This window comes from Corapipo altera, unplaced genomic scaffold (genome assembly GCF_003945725.1).
Source record: "Corapipo altera isolate COAL_440 unplaced genomic scaffold, ASM394572v1 61553, whole genome shotgun sequence".
NCBI classification, from domain to species: domain Eukaryota; kingdom Metazoa; phylum Chordata; class Aves; order Passeriformes; family Pipridae; genus Corapipo; species Corapipo altera.
Window position 1 is genome coordinate 5,352,143 of NW_020884918.1, and position 14,565 is coordinate 5,366,707.

A 14,565-nucleotide genomic window follows, 5' to 3' on the forward strand; every position below is an offset into this window, starting at 1 on the left:
CAGGAATTTCCACCCACTTTTCTCCTTGGTCCCAAGAGTTTGGTTCAGGTACATATTTTATTATTTTTCAGTTAAAAATATTTTTTAAAGGACTAATTTAATGTTTCTAGACCACTTTTGCATACAATCTACATTAAAAAAAAATAAAAGAAATAAAAAAGCTAACACCATTTCTTTAAAGCCGACTAACACAAACCTTGGGTGAGATTATTTTTCCAAATGGCCAGGCAGGCTCAGCCCCAACATTTGCCACACAGAAGGGACATCATTACCCATGCAGGGACCCAGAAAATGAGACACAGAGCTCTCAATGCATGCACTGTAAATACACATCGGTGTTGGATGCTTAAGTGGACTGGCACTTCCTCCACTGCTTCCTGCTGGTGGTTTATGCTGCATTTCTCCAGGGTTTGAGTTTTTTAGTGGTAGGTAACTTCAGTCACAGCCCAGCCATGGCTGCTGCACTGCAGTCGCAGCTTCCAGTGGATGTGGATGTGAGAAGCCCCAGAGCTAAAACCACCATTTGTCGTGCCTTTCACTCAGTCAAATTATTCCACATTTGCCATGTCACCTTTGTGAGTTGTTCAGATCACAGTCCTGCAGAGCAGGAGGAAACATTTTAGGAAATTATTTGCATTTGAATACCTGTGTCTCCTTTCTCACCGAAGATGTTAATGAAGACATCTGCATCTGTTCCACTGCCGCTGACTTCACCAGTGAAAACCCGGACCACGTACTTATTGACTGCAAGGAGAGAGGCACAAATCACAACACATTAATAACTCAGAGGTTTGATACAGAACATAACGTCACAGAACAACTCAGGCTGGGCTGATACTCTCTTGAAAGGTCGTCTGAACGATGGCTCTTGGAACACTGACCCTCTTCTCCATATGAGGAATAAAATCCATAGGCAGAACTCCGACATTGCGTATTCACTGCCCAGGGCAAGAGCACAGATCACTCAGTTCCTGGCCTTGACACTGAAAGGTGAAGTAGATGAGAAAGGGAAAATCTTCATGTTGATAAAAGGGCATTAAATGAACTAGGACCTACATACAAGCTTTGCTTTCTCCAGATGTCAAGGAGTTACAGAGTTACAGAGCCAGCCGTCTGCCCAAGCTCAGACCTGACCCCTCTGATCCCAGTGCTGTCCTAGAGCTATTTCTGCAGTTTAGTTTATATTAAGCCTGGCTGGTGACAAGTATTTTGAGGAAATAGTAGTGTAGTGATAGAACAAGGAGTAATGGAATCAAACTGAAAAAGGGGAAATTCAGATCAGATATACAGAAGAAATTCTTGACTGTGAGAGTGGTGAGGGGCTGGCACAGGTTGCCCAGAGAAGCTGTGGCTGCCCCATCCCTGGAAATGTCTGAGGTTGGACAGGGCTTGGAACAACCTAGAAGGTGACCCTGTCCATGGCAGGGGCTTGGAATAATATAATCCTTAGGGTCCCTTCCAACCCAAACCATTTTCTGGTTCTGTGATTCTATGAAAGGTCAGTCACTGCATGAACACAAAAATGTGAAGGTGGCCACCCTGCTGAGCTTAAAAAAAAAAAAAAAAAATCCAATCTTTTTCACTTGACGGGGAAACAGGAGTAAATCCAAGGAGCTGTGACACTGTGAAGATACATCATGTGTGGCAAAAAGCAACACAAAAACCCTGTGGGTGAGCCACACCACAAACACGTCACACATGTCATGTACGTGAGTTTGAAAAGCAAGTTCTTCAGATGGATCAGGGTGGGACTCACTTTGTTCCCAAGGACAGCCAGCGAGAACTCGGCTTCTTCTGAAACCAATGACAAAACTCCCATGACCTTCAGAGTCACTTTATTTGGGCCAAATTTCAGAACCTACCACTCAAGTCTACCTGACTACCTTGCTCCTCCAGGCAAACAGCCGTGACAAACATCTGGTGCTGTATCTTCCATGAAAAACCAGTGCTGGAAGCAGACAGCAAGACACAAAAGAAAACTGATGAAAAGGAATGCAAAATCTACAGCTGAACAGCACATGATATGCCCTCAACAAAGTCTCTGTTACTGAGCCCTGGGCAGCTGACACTGAAAGCTCTGTGCTACTTCAGCTCTTTATTTCTGAGTCCCAGAGACTCTGCTCCCGTGAAAGGGTCAAATGCACAGGTCTCTTCACACACACATCCTTTGCAGAAACAAAATTTTCTGCACCACAGAATCATTAAGGCTGGGAAAGACCTCTAAGATCTTCAAGTCCAACTGTTAACTGTGATTCGCGATTTGCAACTCTTCTCCCTTTGGCAGGTGCAAATTTAGGGGAAAACCTTCTCTAGGCTTCCCAGCCAACTCCAGAAATGGATTCCCTCAGGAGCCATGGAATATCACAAACACTGGGTTACCACTCCCAGAACAGGTCCCCCAACTCCTCCACCATAACCAGTACATATTAAAAATTATTCTAAAAGACAGCAGACACTTTGGTGCATGTGCCCCTGCTGAGGCAGAGGATGTGAGAGCAAACATATGAGAAGCGGTTGTTGGACCATCCCCTGAATTATAATGATGCTCTCAGCTCCCACAGTGAGGTATACAAAAGCAAAGCCTAAACAGAAGGGAAAATCACCTGTCACAGTTTAATGACTGTGCTGGGAAAAGGCTGAAAATCGAGCTGACATCCTTGGCGCCCCATCGCAAAACATGTCATTGCAAATAAAATAATAACGATAAAACTGCAATAAATACTAAATAACAAGAAAGAGGAGGACAGGTCCAGGCTCAGACAAGGGAGAAAATGCCTTAATAACTCTCTTTAACTCTTTTGCTTCAGTTCACAGAGCTCTAACAACCTGCTAGAGCTCTACCAACACCAAAAGAGTTCATTTGCATTAGCCAAGGATGGAGATGGTGCAATTTACAGCTCCCACTTGGCCACTAAGCTGCTCTAACTAAAACTGACCCACTGCATGTTGAGATCTTTAATCACAGATCACATTTTTCCAGAAACTTTGCTCTATGCACCTCCTCTAGAATATTTTTTTCTCATGTCAGTGATTAATTTTCCACTCCACTTTTCAGGAGTCAGAAGAACCCGATGGGATAAAAGGATCCTCAAAAGGACAAGCAACAGTAGCTGAACTTAGATTGCCCTTGTAGGATAAGGGTTTATGCCACTTGAAATACAGACCAGAAGGATGCCTGAATGCATGCAGAGCATCAAGGAGGACATGCAGAGAATGAGGAGCATGAGGAGCATGAAGAGCAATGAGGAGCAGTGACCAAACACAGGGCAGGGAGGATACCTTGTACACCTTCTGCAGAAATAACGTCTGGTCAGCACGAAAAACATTGGTAAAACTATTTGCCAGATCAAACACCTTGACAGGTTTCTCAACATGGCTGTATTTCAAATCTAAGGTACAGAATGACATCCTCTGACAACCTGCTCGGAACACTAAGTGGTCCCAAGGGCTCTATACACACACGGAGTGTCAGCACAGAGAGCCCCATGGCAGAGCTGATTCCTGAGACCACAGGTGGGTTATTTTGAGCTGGTGGCAATCACAGCGCACTGTGCTGTGAGGGGTTTATGTTGCCCCCTAAAGTGTAAGCAAGGCTGGGGTGCAGAACATGTGCTGGCGGGCCCGTTCTCCATGCTGATGTGTTTCCATGGGCAAAGCTACTCCAAGAGCACTAGAGGTCCTTGGCAGAAGTCATGGCACATCCCTGCTTCACAGACTATGGGATCATGCCTAGCCTCTGTTCATCAGGTTTTCCCTTTTATTTTTTTCACGTTTACAACTATGAAACTGTGCACTGTAGCTTGACCCCATACCTGAGGTCAGGACCTCTCAGGTCTGCATTACAGGAAAATAGTTGCTCCTCCATCTCCAGGAAGCAAACAAGATCAGTCCTGAGCCACACAGAATTTTTGCCAGAACTCTCTCCCTCTCTAAGCAATTCAACACTCAGTTGCAGCAGGGACAGGTGCATTTCATGCTGCTCAGGGGTCCTTTGCTTTCTACATCAGCACATCTTACAGAATGACATGGTGGATGTGAAAATTTAAATAGAAAGGAAAGCTACCTCTCAAAAAAACAGTGAGGATTCAGCTGCTAAAAGTATGCAAGAAAAAGCTCTCATTGCAGCCAGGCAGAGATCTGTCTTAAGTCAAGCACTCTTCATTTTGAGCATGGGTGGATGTTGCTCTCTATTCTTTAAGCCCTTAGCAGCAGCATCTTTTCAAAAATACCAACTTGCCTTTTTTTTTTTTAAATTAATTTCAATACATGGCTCTGACTTCATCTGCAAAACAGGGATCAAGATGTTGCCTGGATATTTTTTTTCCTGAATGCTTCTCCTAGCACTGTGAACATGCAAAATGCTAATGTAAAAGCTGTGCCTCCATCGAGCAGTGCAGGCTGACTGCAGCACAGGCACGGGGAGGGGAGCTTTCCTAGGAGCAAAATTAGCAGCTTCAGAGGCACGAACTGCAAGATGCCAAGAGCAGAACAGCTAAGAAAAATCAGTAGGAAGAGCAGTAGCTATTTTCTGCTGTCTTTCCTCTTCCCATTGCAACACAAGTGCAAATGCCCTCTGTGGTTAGAGCACCTTTCTTCTCTTTACAGTTGGGTGTCTGCTCCACTAAGAGACAACTCAGCTCCCTCTGACATCTCTCATCCAACACACTGACGCAGACAAAGCTGTCCCAAAGAAACATTTGAAGACATTGCCAGGATGCTATCCCTGTGAAGCAGTGGGGTGGCACTGATGTAACCCCACTGCATTAATTTAGCAGAGGTGTGACAGCCGATCAGCTTGTCTGTTGCTGATTAACTCAGCCTCAGCTTCTCAACAGCGAGGAGGAAAGGTTAATCTTGCACTGTGGGCTGGAGTCAGGCTCTCTCCATACAAGACCCAAGAGAATTATTTTTGTGAACGTGATGCACTCCCAATGCTGCTCCTGGGGGGCAAAGGGAATGGGGCTGCTGGTCTCCTGCCTCCCACTGTTCCCCATCCAGATGAGCTGGGGGCAGCACTAACCCAGCATATTGCTCAGAATCTTTTTATCCAGACTCAGCACCCCTGGGTGCTCTTGCGCAGCCTCTGTCCTGCCCCCAGCCATGGAAAACGTGGATATATCCCAGTCAAATCCTTCCACCTGCAAGCTGCAGGTGACTGTTCAGCTGTGTGATATTCATCTGTTAATGCTATTTATTTAGCAATATGATATCATGGTCACTTGAACCACCATAGGATGCGATTGCCTAAAGAAATCCTGTAGCAACTGTTATCTGGGGTATTAGATAGGGTGTTTACACACAGTCTGCCGAGTTTGTAGCAGCAGAAGCAGGAGATTTGGGCAGGAAAACAAAGTCGGCTGTGCTTCATTACCTAGTGTTATCACCTCCTGCAGGGCACAGTGAATTCCCAGCTAGACAGCCCTGCCTACCTGCCGTGTGCTCGACCTGCCACGGAGCAGGGCAGCCCCTCAGCATCCAACATCTGAGAAGCGCCATGGCCCCCGGAGGCAAAACACTCAGGGGTAAAAGCAGGGAACTAAGCCATAGGCAGCAACGGATTCTTCTCACAGGACAACTTTTAGCAATTATCCTTCTGTTTTCACAATGTTTCCAAGGGCGGCAGTGTTTGAGATCCACTCTCTGCTGCTCAGCACTGAGCAGGCAGATTTGGGAAGGCGTGGAGGTGGGGGAGAGGTACTTGCCACTGTCTCTGAATTGCTGCTGGAGAAGAAATACTTTTGTGGTTAGTGCAAAAAGTGAAAAAAAATTGTTGCTAGAGGGAGAGGCAGGAGCTTGAATCTGTAGACGAGGTACCATTTCAACCCGAGTCTGCCACAGTCTTCTTGCAGGAGCTCGGGAAGGTGGTTTAACATCCACATGCTTTGGTTCCTTGATGTCAGATCGAGTCAGTCATTTCATCCCACCAGAAACTTTCTGATAAAATCTCTTCTTGATGGAAAGGACTGACTTGTCAAAATGAGAGCTTCTTTCTTTATACCAATGATGACAGCATGTTCCTCAGTGACAGAGTTCTTGGTCAGAGCAGCCTTAAAATGTCAGCCTATGATTAGGGCATGAAGCTGGGGCCTTGCCTCCCAACACGCTTGGTTCACAGCAAACATTTGAATTTAGTTCTTGTCTGTCCTGAGAGACAGCCCATCCCACCAGGATAACACCTCCTCTTCCTAGACGAGCTTCTGCTGACCTGGTGGAGGTGCCCTGCTGCTTTTCCACGTCCAGCAATTGAGTCTCTGCAAACACTGCAGAGCAGAAAGCTCACCCGGCCCTGATCATTACACCTCTCTCTGACACAGTAGCAGGGACCCTAGAGATAGCCACACAGAGCAAAACGTATTGAGCATCTAAAACAACATCTGCAAAAGCAGTGGAGCCCTGCTAAGCTCACCAGCAGCCAGATCTGTCTCAAAATCATGTCCTGCTCTTGCACAAAGCAATCTGCACACAGATAAGGAAGACTTTTTTCCCCATCCTGGAGAGCACTGAATTCAAAAGGTTGGTTTAGAGCTCAAAAGTAATTAATGTCTTTCAAGGGTAATTGACAGCTGCCTTTATTAATGAGCTCTGCCATCAGAGGTGGGGAACAGCTCCTTTACCCAAGGGTTTGAACTGGAAATGCAGGTTACAAGCATACCTGGAGCACAGGGGATGCTGAATAAGGAAGAGTTTTGCGTTGGACAGGGCTCTGAGCAACCTGATCTAGTTGAAGATGTCCCTGCTCATTGCAGGGGGTTGGACTAGATGGTCTTTAAAGGCCCCTTTTAACCCAAATTCCGTGGCTTTTGGCCATGACAACCTCTGCCAAAACACCTTGTTAGCAAGGGAGAAGTGCTGAGGAGCCTCTGGATGCCTCTGGGGTGCCCATATTTAGAGACAGCACCAAGGATGGCGTGGCCCTGGTTCAGCATTTCTTTAATCTCATAAGAGCTCTGTGAAAGTGTCTTCTTAAGAGACACTATTGCTGTCACCCAAGGAGGCCACAACACACGGGAGAAAGAAACGATTCAACAAGTGTTTGGGGAACGCTCTCAGGCACACGGTGGGACCCTTGGGGTTGTCCTGTCCAGGGACAGGAGTTGGCCTTGATGTTCCTTGGAGGTGCCTTCAGACTCAGGGTATTCTGTGACTCTGTGATAAGAGAGTTTTTTTCTGTTGAGTACTGCACCACCCTCAACCTCTGCCTTGTGCCCCTCCTGTAATTAACTCTGACACTGAGCCTCCCCACCCAGGCCAGAGACCGTGGGATTCAGCTCCGTTTTCTGTGGCTCTGACGTGGAATCAAAGTGTGCATCAAAACAGTTAATGTATTAGGATTCAGCCTGGATCATCCCTCTGCAGAGCCTGTGAGAGGCAATCTACCACATGCAGGAGGCTTTGCTTGTAGGATATGCTAAACTGATGTTCCTACTGCGACTTCAAAGCAATGATGACTTTTTGAAGTGAGCTTTAAATGACCTTGCTCAGGAGACAATAGTGGTTTAGCTGCAGAAGCAGGGAGCTTAGCACAGGGGCAACCCACCTTGTGACAGCAGTGCAGAAATCCTTGTTCATCTATTTCTCCAAGATTTATCATTACTTTGCATTAGTTCAGCCCCAGGGTGGAAACCCATTAAAAAAAAAGCCCATTAAAAAAATAAAATAAAATAAAAAAAAAACCACAACAAAACAAAACCAACCAAAAAACAATAGCAAAAAAAGGCAGACATTTCACAAAAGAAATTATCTGTTTTCCGCTTTCCTCAGGTCTGATATTATCAAAACTGAAGAAATCACTGAAAATATCCTCTGGGGTTAAACACTTTTGCTGAGAAATAGGAATGAAATAATTTTACAGTATTGTTAAAAACGTTATTATTCTTACTGTACTTAAATCTTGCTTTGAATAAATAATATCTTTTTAAAAGTTACTCTATTTTAAAACTGATAGCTGAATTAATTTCCATATATAGACATAATTAGTCAAAATTATCCCACATCTTCACAAACATGCTGTACTATCTGTTTTGTATTGGGTACACATAGACCTATACACCAGCCACACACAGAGATGTCTCATGCCTCTTCAAAATTCTTTCTCTTGAAACATGAAGTCCTTGATATGAATTACAAATCTCTATTTCCATCCCATTTCAGAGCTCTGTGCATCCTGTCTTCCTTGTGGTTTACAAGTCACTAGTGTTTCTTTTTATTTCTGTATTTCAATTTCTCTTTCCTTTTACCCATCTTTAGAGATAAAACAACAGGCAAAAAAATATATTACAAGTAAAATGTCCATAGCTGCCTCATTTTGGACACAGTGGTTTAAGATGGGCAAAGTTTGCAGGGAGAGTAGAGTGCTTATGAGACCAACTGGAGCATTTTTGACCAAAGATAAAAGACATTTCTGGGTACTCAGTATGCCAGATAGCGTGACAATTTTTTTCCCCCGTGTTATCAATGGGGTGGTAAAAGATATTACTCCCTCTACAAACCTTGTTTATTGAATGCTTCAGCATGCAGCAAGGCCTCATCCTTAACACAGAGGGTATTCACCATTACTCGAAAGTAAACAACTCATATTTATTTCATAAATATATTTAGCTGCATTTTCCTGGGCTGATTATACACTTCCAGTTCTCAATGTAAATAAAGACGAATTTTGATGAGCAGGTAACACTTATTAATATTTCATTCCCTCTCCCTCCACTTCTATGTCCTCAGAAATAATCTCTTTTCATTTTTCTGATCATGAAAGTTTCCAAACTGTGAGATCTCATTTTGAAACACGACCCTGGGAATCACGAAATCATTTAGGCCGGAAAAGCCCTCTAAGATCAACAAGTCAGACTGTTCCACCAACACTGCCAAGGCCACCACTAACCCATGTCCCCACATGCCACATTTACACACCTTTTAAGTCCTTCCAGAGATGGGGGCTCAGCCACAAGCCCAGCTCTCCAGACTGTTCATGTTTTATAAAATGAGGTTGCAAAGCCCACAGGGCATTGTCGACTGGTGCCTCAGATCTCAAATGCTGCCCCTTACCAGAGCTTCTACCACCACTACGTTATTGAGAAATATTGGCCACAGCTCCAGTTCGGATTCAGCCCAGCCTTTAGGGACATGCACATCCCATGGCAGCAGGAAGGACTTGGCTGAGTGTTTCCTCAAGCCACAGCCAGGTCAATGCCTCATAAGTCTTCAAGTCAGCCAACAGTAAAACTCTGGACAATGAACTGTGAAGTCTTAGAACAAGCCTCCTTTGCAGAGGAAAGAAATAACATAGCTCACATTCCCAGCTCAAATATATGAGTTTTAGGTCCTAGTGGATTTAGAAACCTCGGAGAATACCTGGAGTATGTTAACTCTGTGTGTGCTTGCACAGGTGGTTTCAAATGCACAGTGGACAGAGAAGTCCAGCACAGGCTGCTTCTTCAAATGCACAGATTGCCTTCATAAAGCCTGCACTGACTGCCATTCCTGCCTTCAAAGGAAGCTGTTCTGTGGCTCTCTATGTCCGTGGTCTTCCCCTCTGACCCACCATGAACACAAACTATCCCACTCTCCTCGGGTGATCTCATTAACTCTGCCCCAGATGAGGGCAGACCTGTGATTCAAGGAAACTTTTGAAAGACTAATGGATTGGGACTGACCTGCAACTTGATCATCTGAACTTCTGTCATTTGTAATTATAATAAATATTGGTCTAACTTTTTTAAAGCCAAGACTTCCCTCTGCCTGCACAAGCACACAGGGACATTTCACCACTCATCTGCCTTTAGTGGGATCCAGTTCCCAGCTGCTCATTGTGATCTTACAGCCATTACCCTTGGGACATATCCATGCAAACTCTCAGATGCATCATATATCAACCCCTAATCAGGCCAGAACTGGCACAGCCAGCAACCTTTCAGTTCAAAGCACATTCTTGTCAAGGCAGAAATTTCACATCTTCCTGCAAAGGACCATCCAGACTTAGCCCACAGCTACACCTGATCTAATCTTGTGACTGATTTTTTATGTAATAACACTAAAAAACAATAGGTGACCAATTCCCAGGACAATTAAGTATGGGAAAATTAAACATAACAAAACTGTGTTGGGCTCTCCCATCCTCAAGGTCGAGGTGTGCCACATGTTGTTCTACCACATGTGCTCCTCACATTCATAATTAACAGACCAAATAAGACTGAACTTTAACGCAAAAAAGTAGAGGTGGAAGGAGTTTGAGGTCACATAAGCAGTTCTGTCCTACTGGGAATAGGCAGCCTTGAAAGAGTTTGACATGAGCTGCTGTCCCATGCACTTTTATAGCCCATCATGTCCAATCCTAAATAATTTCAGGCTGCTGATGGCCAAAAAGCCAGAGGGAAATCAGTCCTATTTGCGACAGGCAGGTTGCAAAGACTTGAGCAAAATTTCACAGGTTAGTGTAAACTGCAATTGCAAAGAAGACTGAATTTGTTTTCAGCTCTCTGTGCTCTTAAACGTGATTTTAAGGAGTGCATGAACATCCCCTTTGTAAATGAATGATCTCATAGTAAAGGGCATGTACAGAGAATTGTTTGATTAGAGAGAGGTTTCAAGGGAAATCAAGAACAGCCAATATGTGTTTCCCTTGTTCTGAGGATAGCTGGAGGTCATACTGCAGAAAGCCCAGACTAACCTCAACCAGCTGAATAACTGCCTGTGCTCACCCCAGAGAAAAGATGGTCCATGGATAAACAACTTATCATCTAACCCAACCAAACCTCAGCTTCTCTTATGAATCAGGACACAATTTAGCCTCGCAAAAATATTTTAGTATTATGTCTTGAGAAACTCTTCAATCCACCTGAAGACCAACTCTCAGGACTCCCTTCTTTCCAGCTGGATGATAAAAAGCTGTACCCATCACACACAGGAATGGAGAAAAGCTCAGGCCTCGTGTCCCACTTGCAGCAGAAACAGAGCCAGTGAAGTCCAGACAAATGAGAGTCACCATGGGATGGGGAGACATGAGGGTCTGTCCACTGAGGGGCACAAATGATTCATGACAAATCTGGTTCATGACCAAGCTGTGTCAGGGGAGGTTTAGACTGGACTTTGGGAAAATTTCTTCATGGAAAGAGTTTTCCTGCCCTGACACAGCTGCCTAGGGCAGCCATGTGGATGTGGCAATCTGGGACATGGGTTAGTGGTGGCCTTGGCAGTTGCGTGGGAATGGTTGGACTTGGTGATCTTAGAGAGCTTTTTCAACCTAAGTAATTCTGTGATTCTATGGACTGGCTCCTGAATCTCATGCATTTTTACATCTCCATTGGGGTCAGTAGATCTTATTAATGCAGCTGCCAGCTATTATGAATGCTCTCCTCTCCCACTGCTTTGGTAGGACATCAGACACCCCCAGAGTGATCCAAAGCCCACAACACTCAAAGGAAAACAAGCACCTGACTTCAGTTTTGAGCTGGTCCCTTGCATAAAGGCTCAGCCACAGTTACACAATCCTAAGGTTTCATAAACTCAAGTGAAGCAGCATAGAGCTGAACAATAGCCCTTCCTTGTAATTAATACCTGTAATGTAAATTGATCCAGGCTACCAGTAGCAGCTGCTGAGTAAATAAGAATCTGTGACACTACCACTGTCAAAGGGCCATTGGCATATGATGCCACGGATGTGAGTACAGGGAATAGAGGATCATTCAAACAGGAACACTTAAAATGTAACTTGTTCTCCTTGAGAAATGTGTGGCACTCACTCTACAGGGAACCTGATGGGAGACGTTTTTCTCAGATAAGTAAATGCAATCACTCAGGCATCTGCAATTGCTAAGTAGTGCTGCCATTCTTGGTAGCTCTATTTGGATCATGGAAAGTACTTTACTTTTGTTTTTTGAGTGTGTGTGTCTGTTTTTTCCATTATATGTTGACTGGTTTTGCTACATATTATTTTCTGCATTTTTTGATAAGTCCTCTGCTTTTCTCTTTAAATTAACCTCTTCAAAAATCACAGTCCTGCAGGGATTCTCTGGTTGGCCTGTGCTCCTCACCAAGAAAGAGGCTGAGTCTCCCCATAAGCATGATCTGTTTTGGTCCAAACACCCTTCAAATATGCTTGAGATGCCTCTTCAACAAAGGAAAAATATGACCAAAAAAAAAGCAGTTCATTTTTCTCAAGTCCTAATTCATCCCACACATAGCACAGAGAAGATGCATGTCCCAGCAGTGACCTCCAGTTCAAGGGAGGAAGGAAAATGCTCATGAGAAAGATGGGAAAGTTCTCAAGAAGAAGATCAAAAGCTGAAGGTGCTCCAGGAGAGGGAACACAGAAGAAACTTGTTTGATTACCTCCAAAAACATTCCTGACTGTGACAGCAAATAAAGCATGAAAGCAAAGCATGAAGCTAAGTTTGGCAGCAACAGTGACTGGGTAGTTTATAAAGAAAAACTAAAGAAAAAAGGGAAACAGTGATCGAAGAGACATAGCCAGAAAGGAGAAGAGTATGGCACTGAACACTGCTAATGGGAACATAGACTTAGGAGAGAGTTACTAATCTTTCTTTACAGGCACATAAACCCACCAAGCCACATAATTATTCAGTTATCTAGTGGCCTAGAAAATATTAATATGTAAAGAGTAAACACCATTATTTTAATCCATTGGGGAAAAAAAAGAAACAAACCCCAAACAAACCCAAACCCAACCAAATTTAGGGCAAATTACTTGTATGTACAGAGAAAATCATATCACAATCTCATTTCAGACCTTTACTGATCCAGAGGGAGGCAAATTAATTCAGATACATTTACATTTGCAGCTGACAGTTCACCACAGCACTCTGGGAATGTTTGTCTTTCATTAATTATGGTTCAAGGGGAACTGCAACCTGAGATAGCAGAGCTAACCCTCTCCTCTTACAGATTCAGGCCTGCCACTTGGAAGGCTTCCAACCCTTCACCCGTGGCTCTGGCCCCAGCCCAGCTCCCCATATTTGCATGGGCAGCTGTGGGGCACCCACTGCCACTCAAAAGTGGGTTCTTCTCTCTGACAAAGGTGGTGAGAACAGATGCCCTTCTGACAAATGCCTGGTTAAACCTTTTCTTTCACCCCTGGGAGACAATCTTATTTGTATTTATCCTGTATGAAGCACACAATGAGCAGTTCATTTGTAACCCAAAACCACTCCTCCAGAAGAGCCAGCGCTCAGGACTTGCTGCCTGGCTGGTGAAATGCAAAATTGTTCCAGAAATTTCAGTGGAGCTGCGCTCTTTTGTACCAGCTGAGGGTTTAGCCCACAAGTCCTTTCCTGCTGTGAGACAGGTGTTGAACAGGATGGAGGAAATCACATGCGTTCCCTTGAATCATCTCTCCCAGGCAGGGGCAATAATAAATTCAGATAAGGCGTTGTGTCATTTAAAGATTTATTAAGATTGAATGGTTGATTTCCTCCTCAAGGGAACCTCTCCTTAATTGTGTATTGCTTTGACTCATTCACTACTTTCTCCAGACCCTCCCTGCCTCTTAATTCTTAACATTAGGACTGTCCCTAAATTCTCCATTTCACAAACCGATTGGATGAAAAAAGCGGCAAAATACTTCAGTACACACAGCCCCAGCAGTAACTGGGTGGGTTTTTGGCAGATAATATCTCCAGACATTATCTCATTCCCCTGTGGCAGCCACCCTGGGGATGTCTGCGTTTCTAAAATGCTCCCACCTACATTTCTTGTCAATGAATATTATCTGTGCACACTAGTTCACACACAGTATCTTTTAATACCTACATATCCAACATGCCAAAACTGTTTCAGAAGGTTGTATCTCAGTAGGGCAAAATAACTTAACAGTTCAGGGTCAATTTGGTTTATTGTTTCAGTGTTAACTTCAAACAGGACCTCAATAAAAATAACAATACCTTGCCCTTCTAGAGCATCTGTCAATGCTCACAGCACTGTATTAAGGTTGGCAACAAACTGGTTTCACCAAAGGGTTGCTCCTAAGTGGTCGTGTCAGCACATTATTGCAAGAAATCTACTACCTATACTCAGCAAGATGAGATACTAGAAAAAGCACAACTTTCTCCTTTTTAGCACCAAACTATACACCTCTCTTTTCCCACGGACTTGCAGCTGGTGGCGGGTATACTTTAATTCTGTGCCCAAAACCAAGCTCCCAGAAAAGGAGCAGTGCAACTGGTGCGGCCATCAGGAAAACACCACTTGTTTTCCTCATTAGCACTTGCAGATAAACCGCTGACATCGCACCTGAGACTGGTTTGCTGGCTCCACTTTCACGTCTTGATCGCGTTCCCACTCACATTACAGGCAGTATACATCACCACATGGCCTACACACTGATACCAATTTGAGTTTGCAAGCTGTCCTGGCTTCGTTTCAATATCATTAGCTTAAAACCACTCTGAAAAACAGGCACCAGCTCAATATCGATATCATACACATACAGCAAACCAGCGTAGAGTTACAGCAAGAGGGTTTGTTTGCTTCTTTGCGGAAATTTCCTGCAGGACATCACCAGAGCCTGGAAACACTCAGTTTTATACAGGGGACTGCAACCATGCTGCCTCTTCT

General features: G+C 44.2%; 1 protein-coding gene across 1 annotated transcript in view; it reads right to left on the reverse strand.

Moving 5' to 3' along the window:
* Positions 1–14,565, reverse strand: part of LOXHD1 (lipoxygenase homology domains 1) — a 151,292-nt gene that overhangs the window by 108,240 nt on the left and 28,487 nt on the right. The window contains exon 6 of the mRNA XM_027656088.1: positions 646–744. Within this exon, the coding sequence (XP_027511889.1) occupies positions 646–744 (99 nt within the window). The remainder of the gene's footprint in view (positions 1–645; positions 745–14,565) is intronic.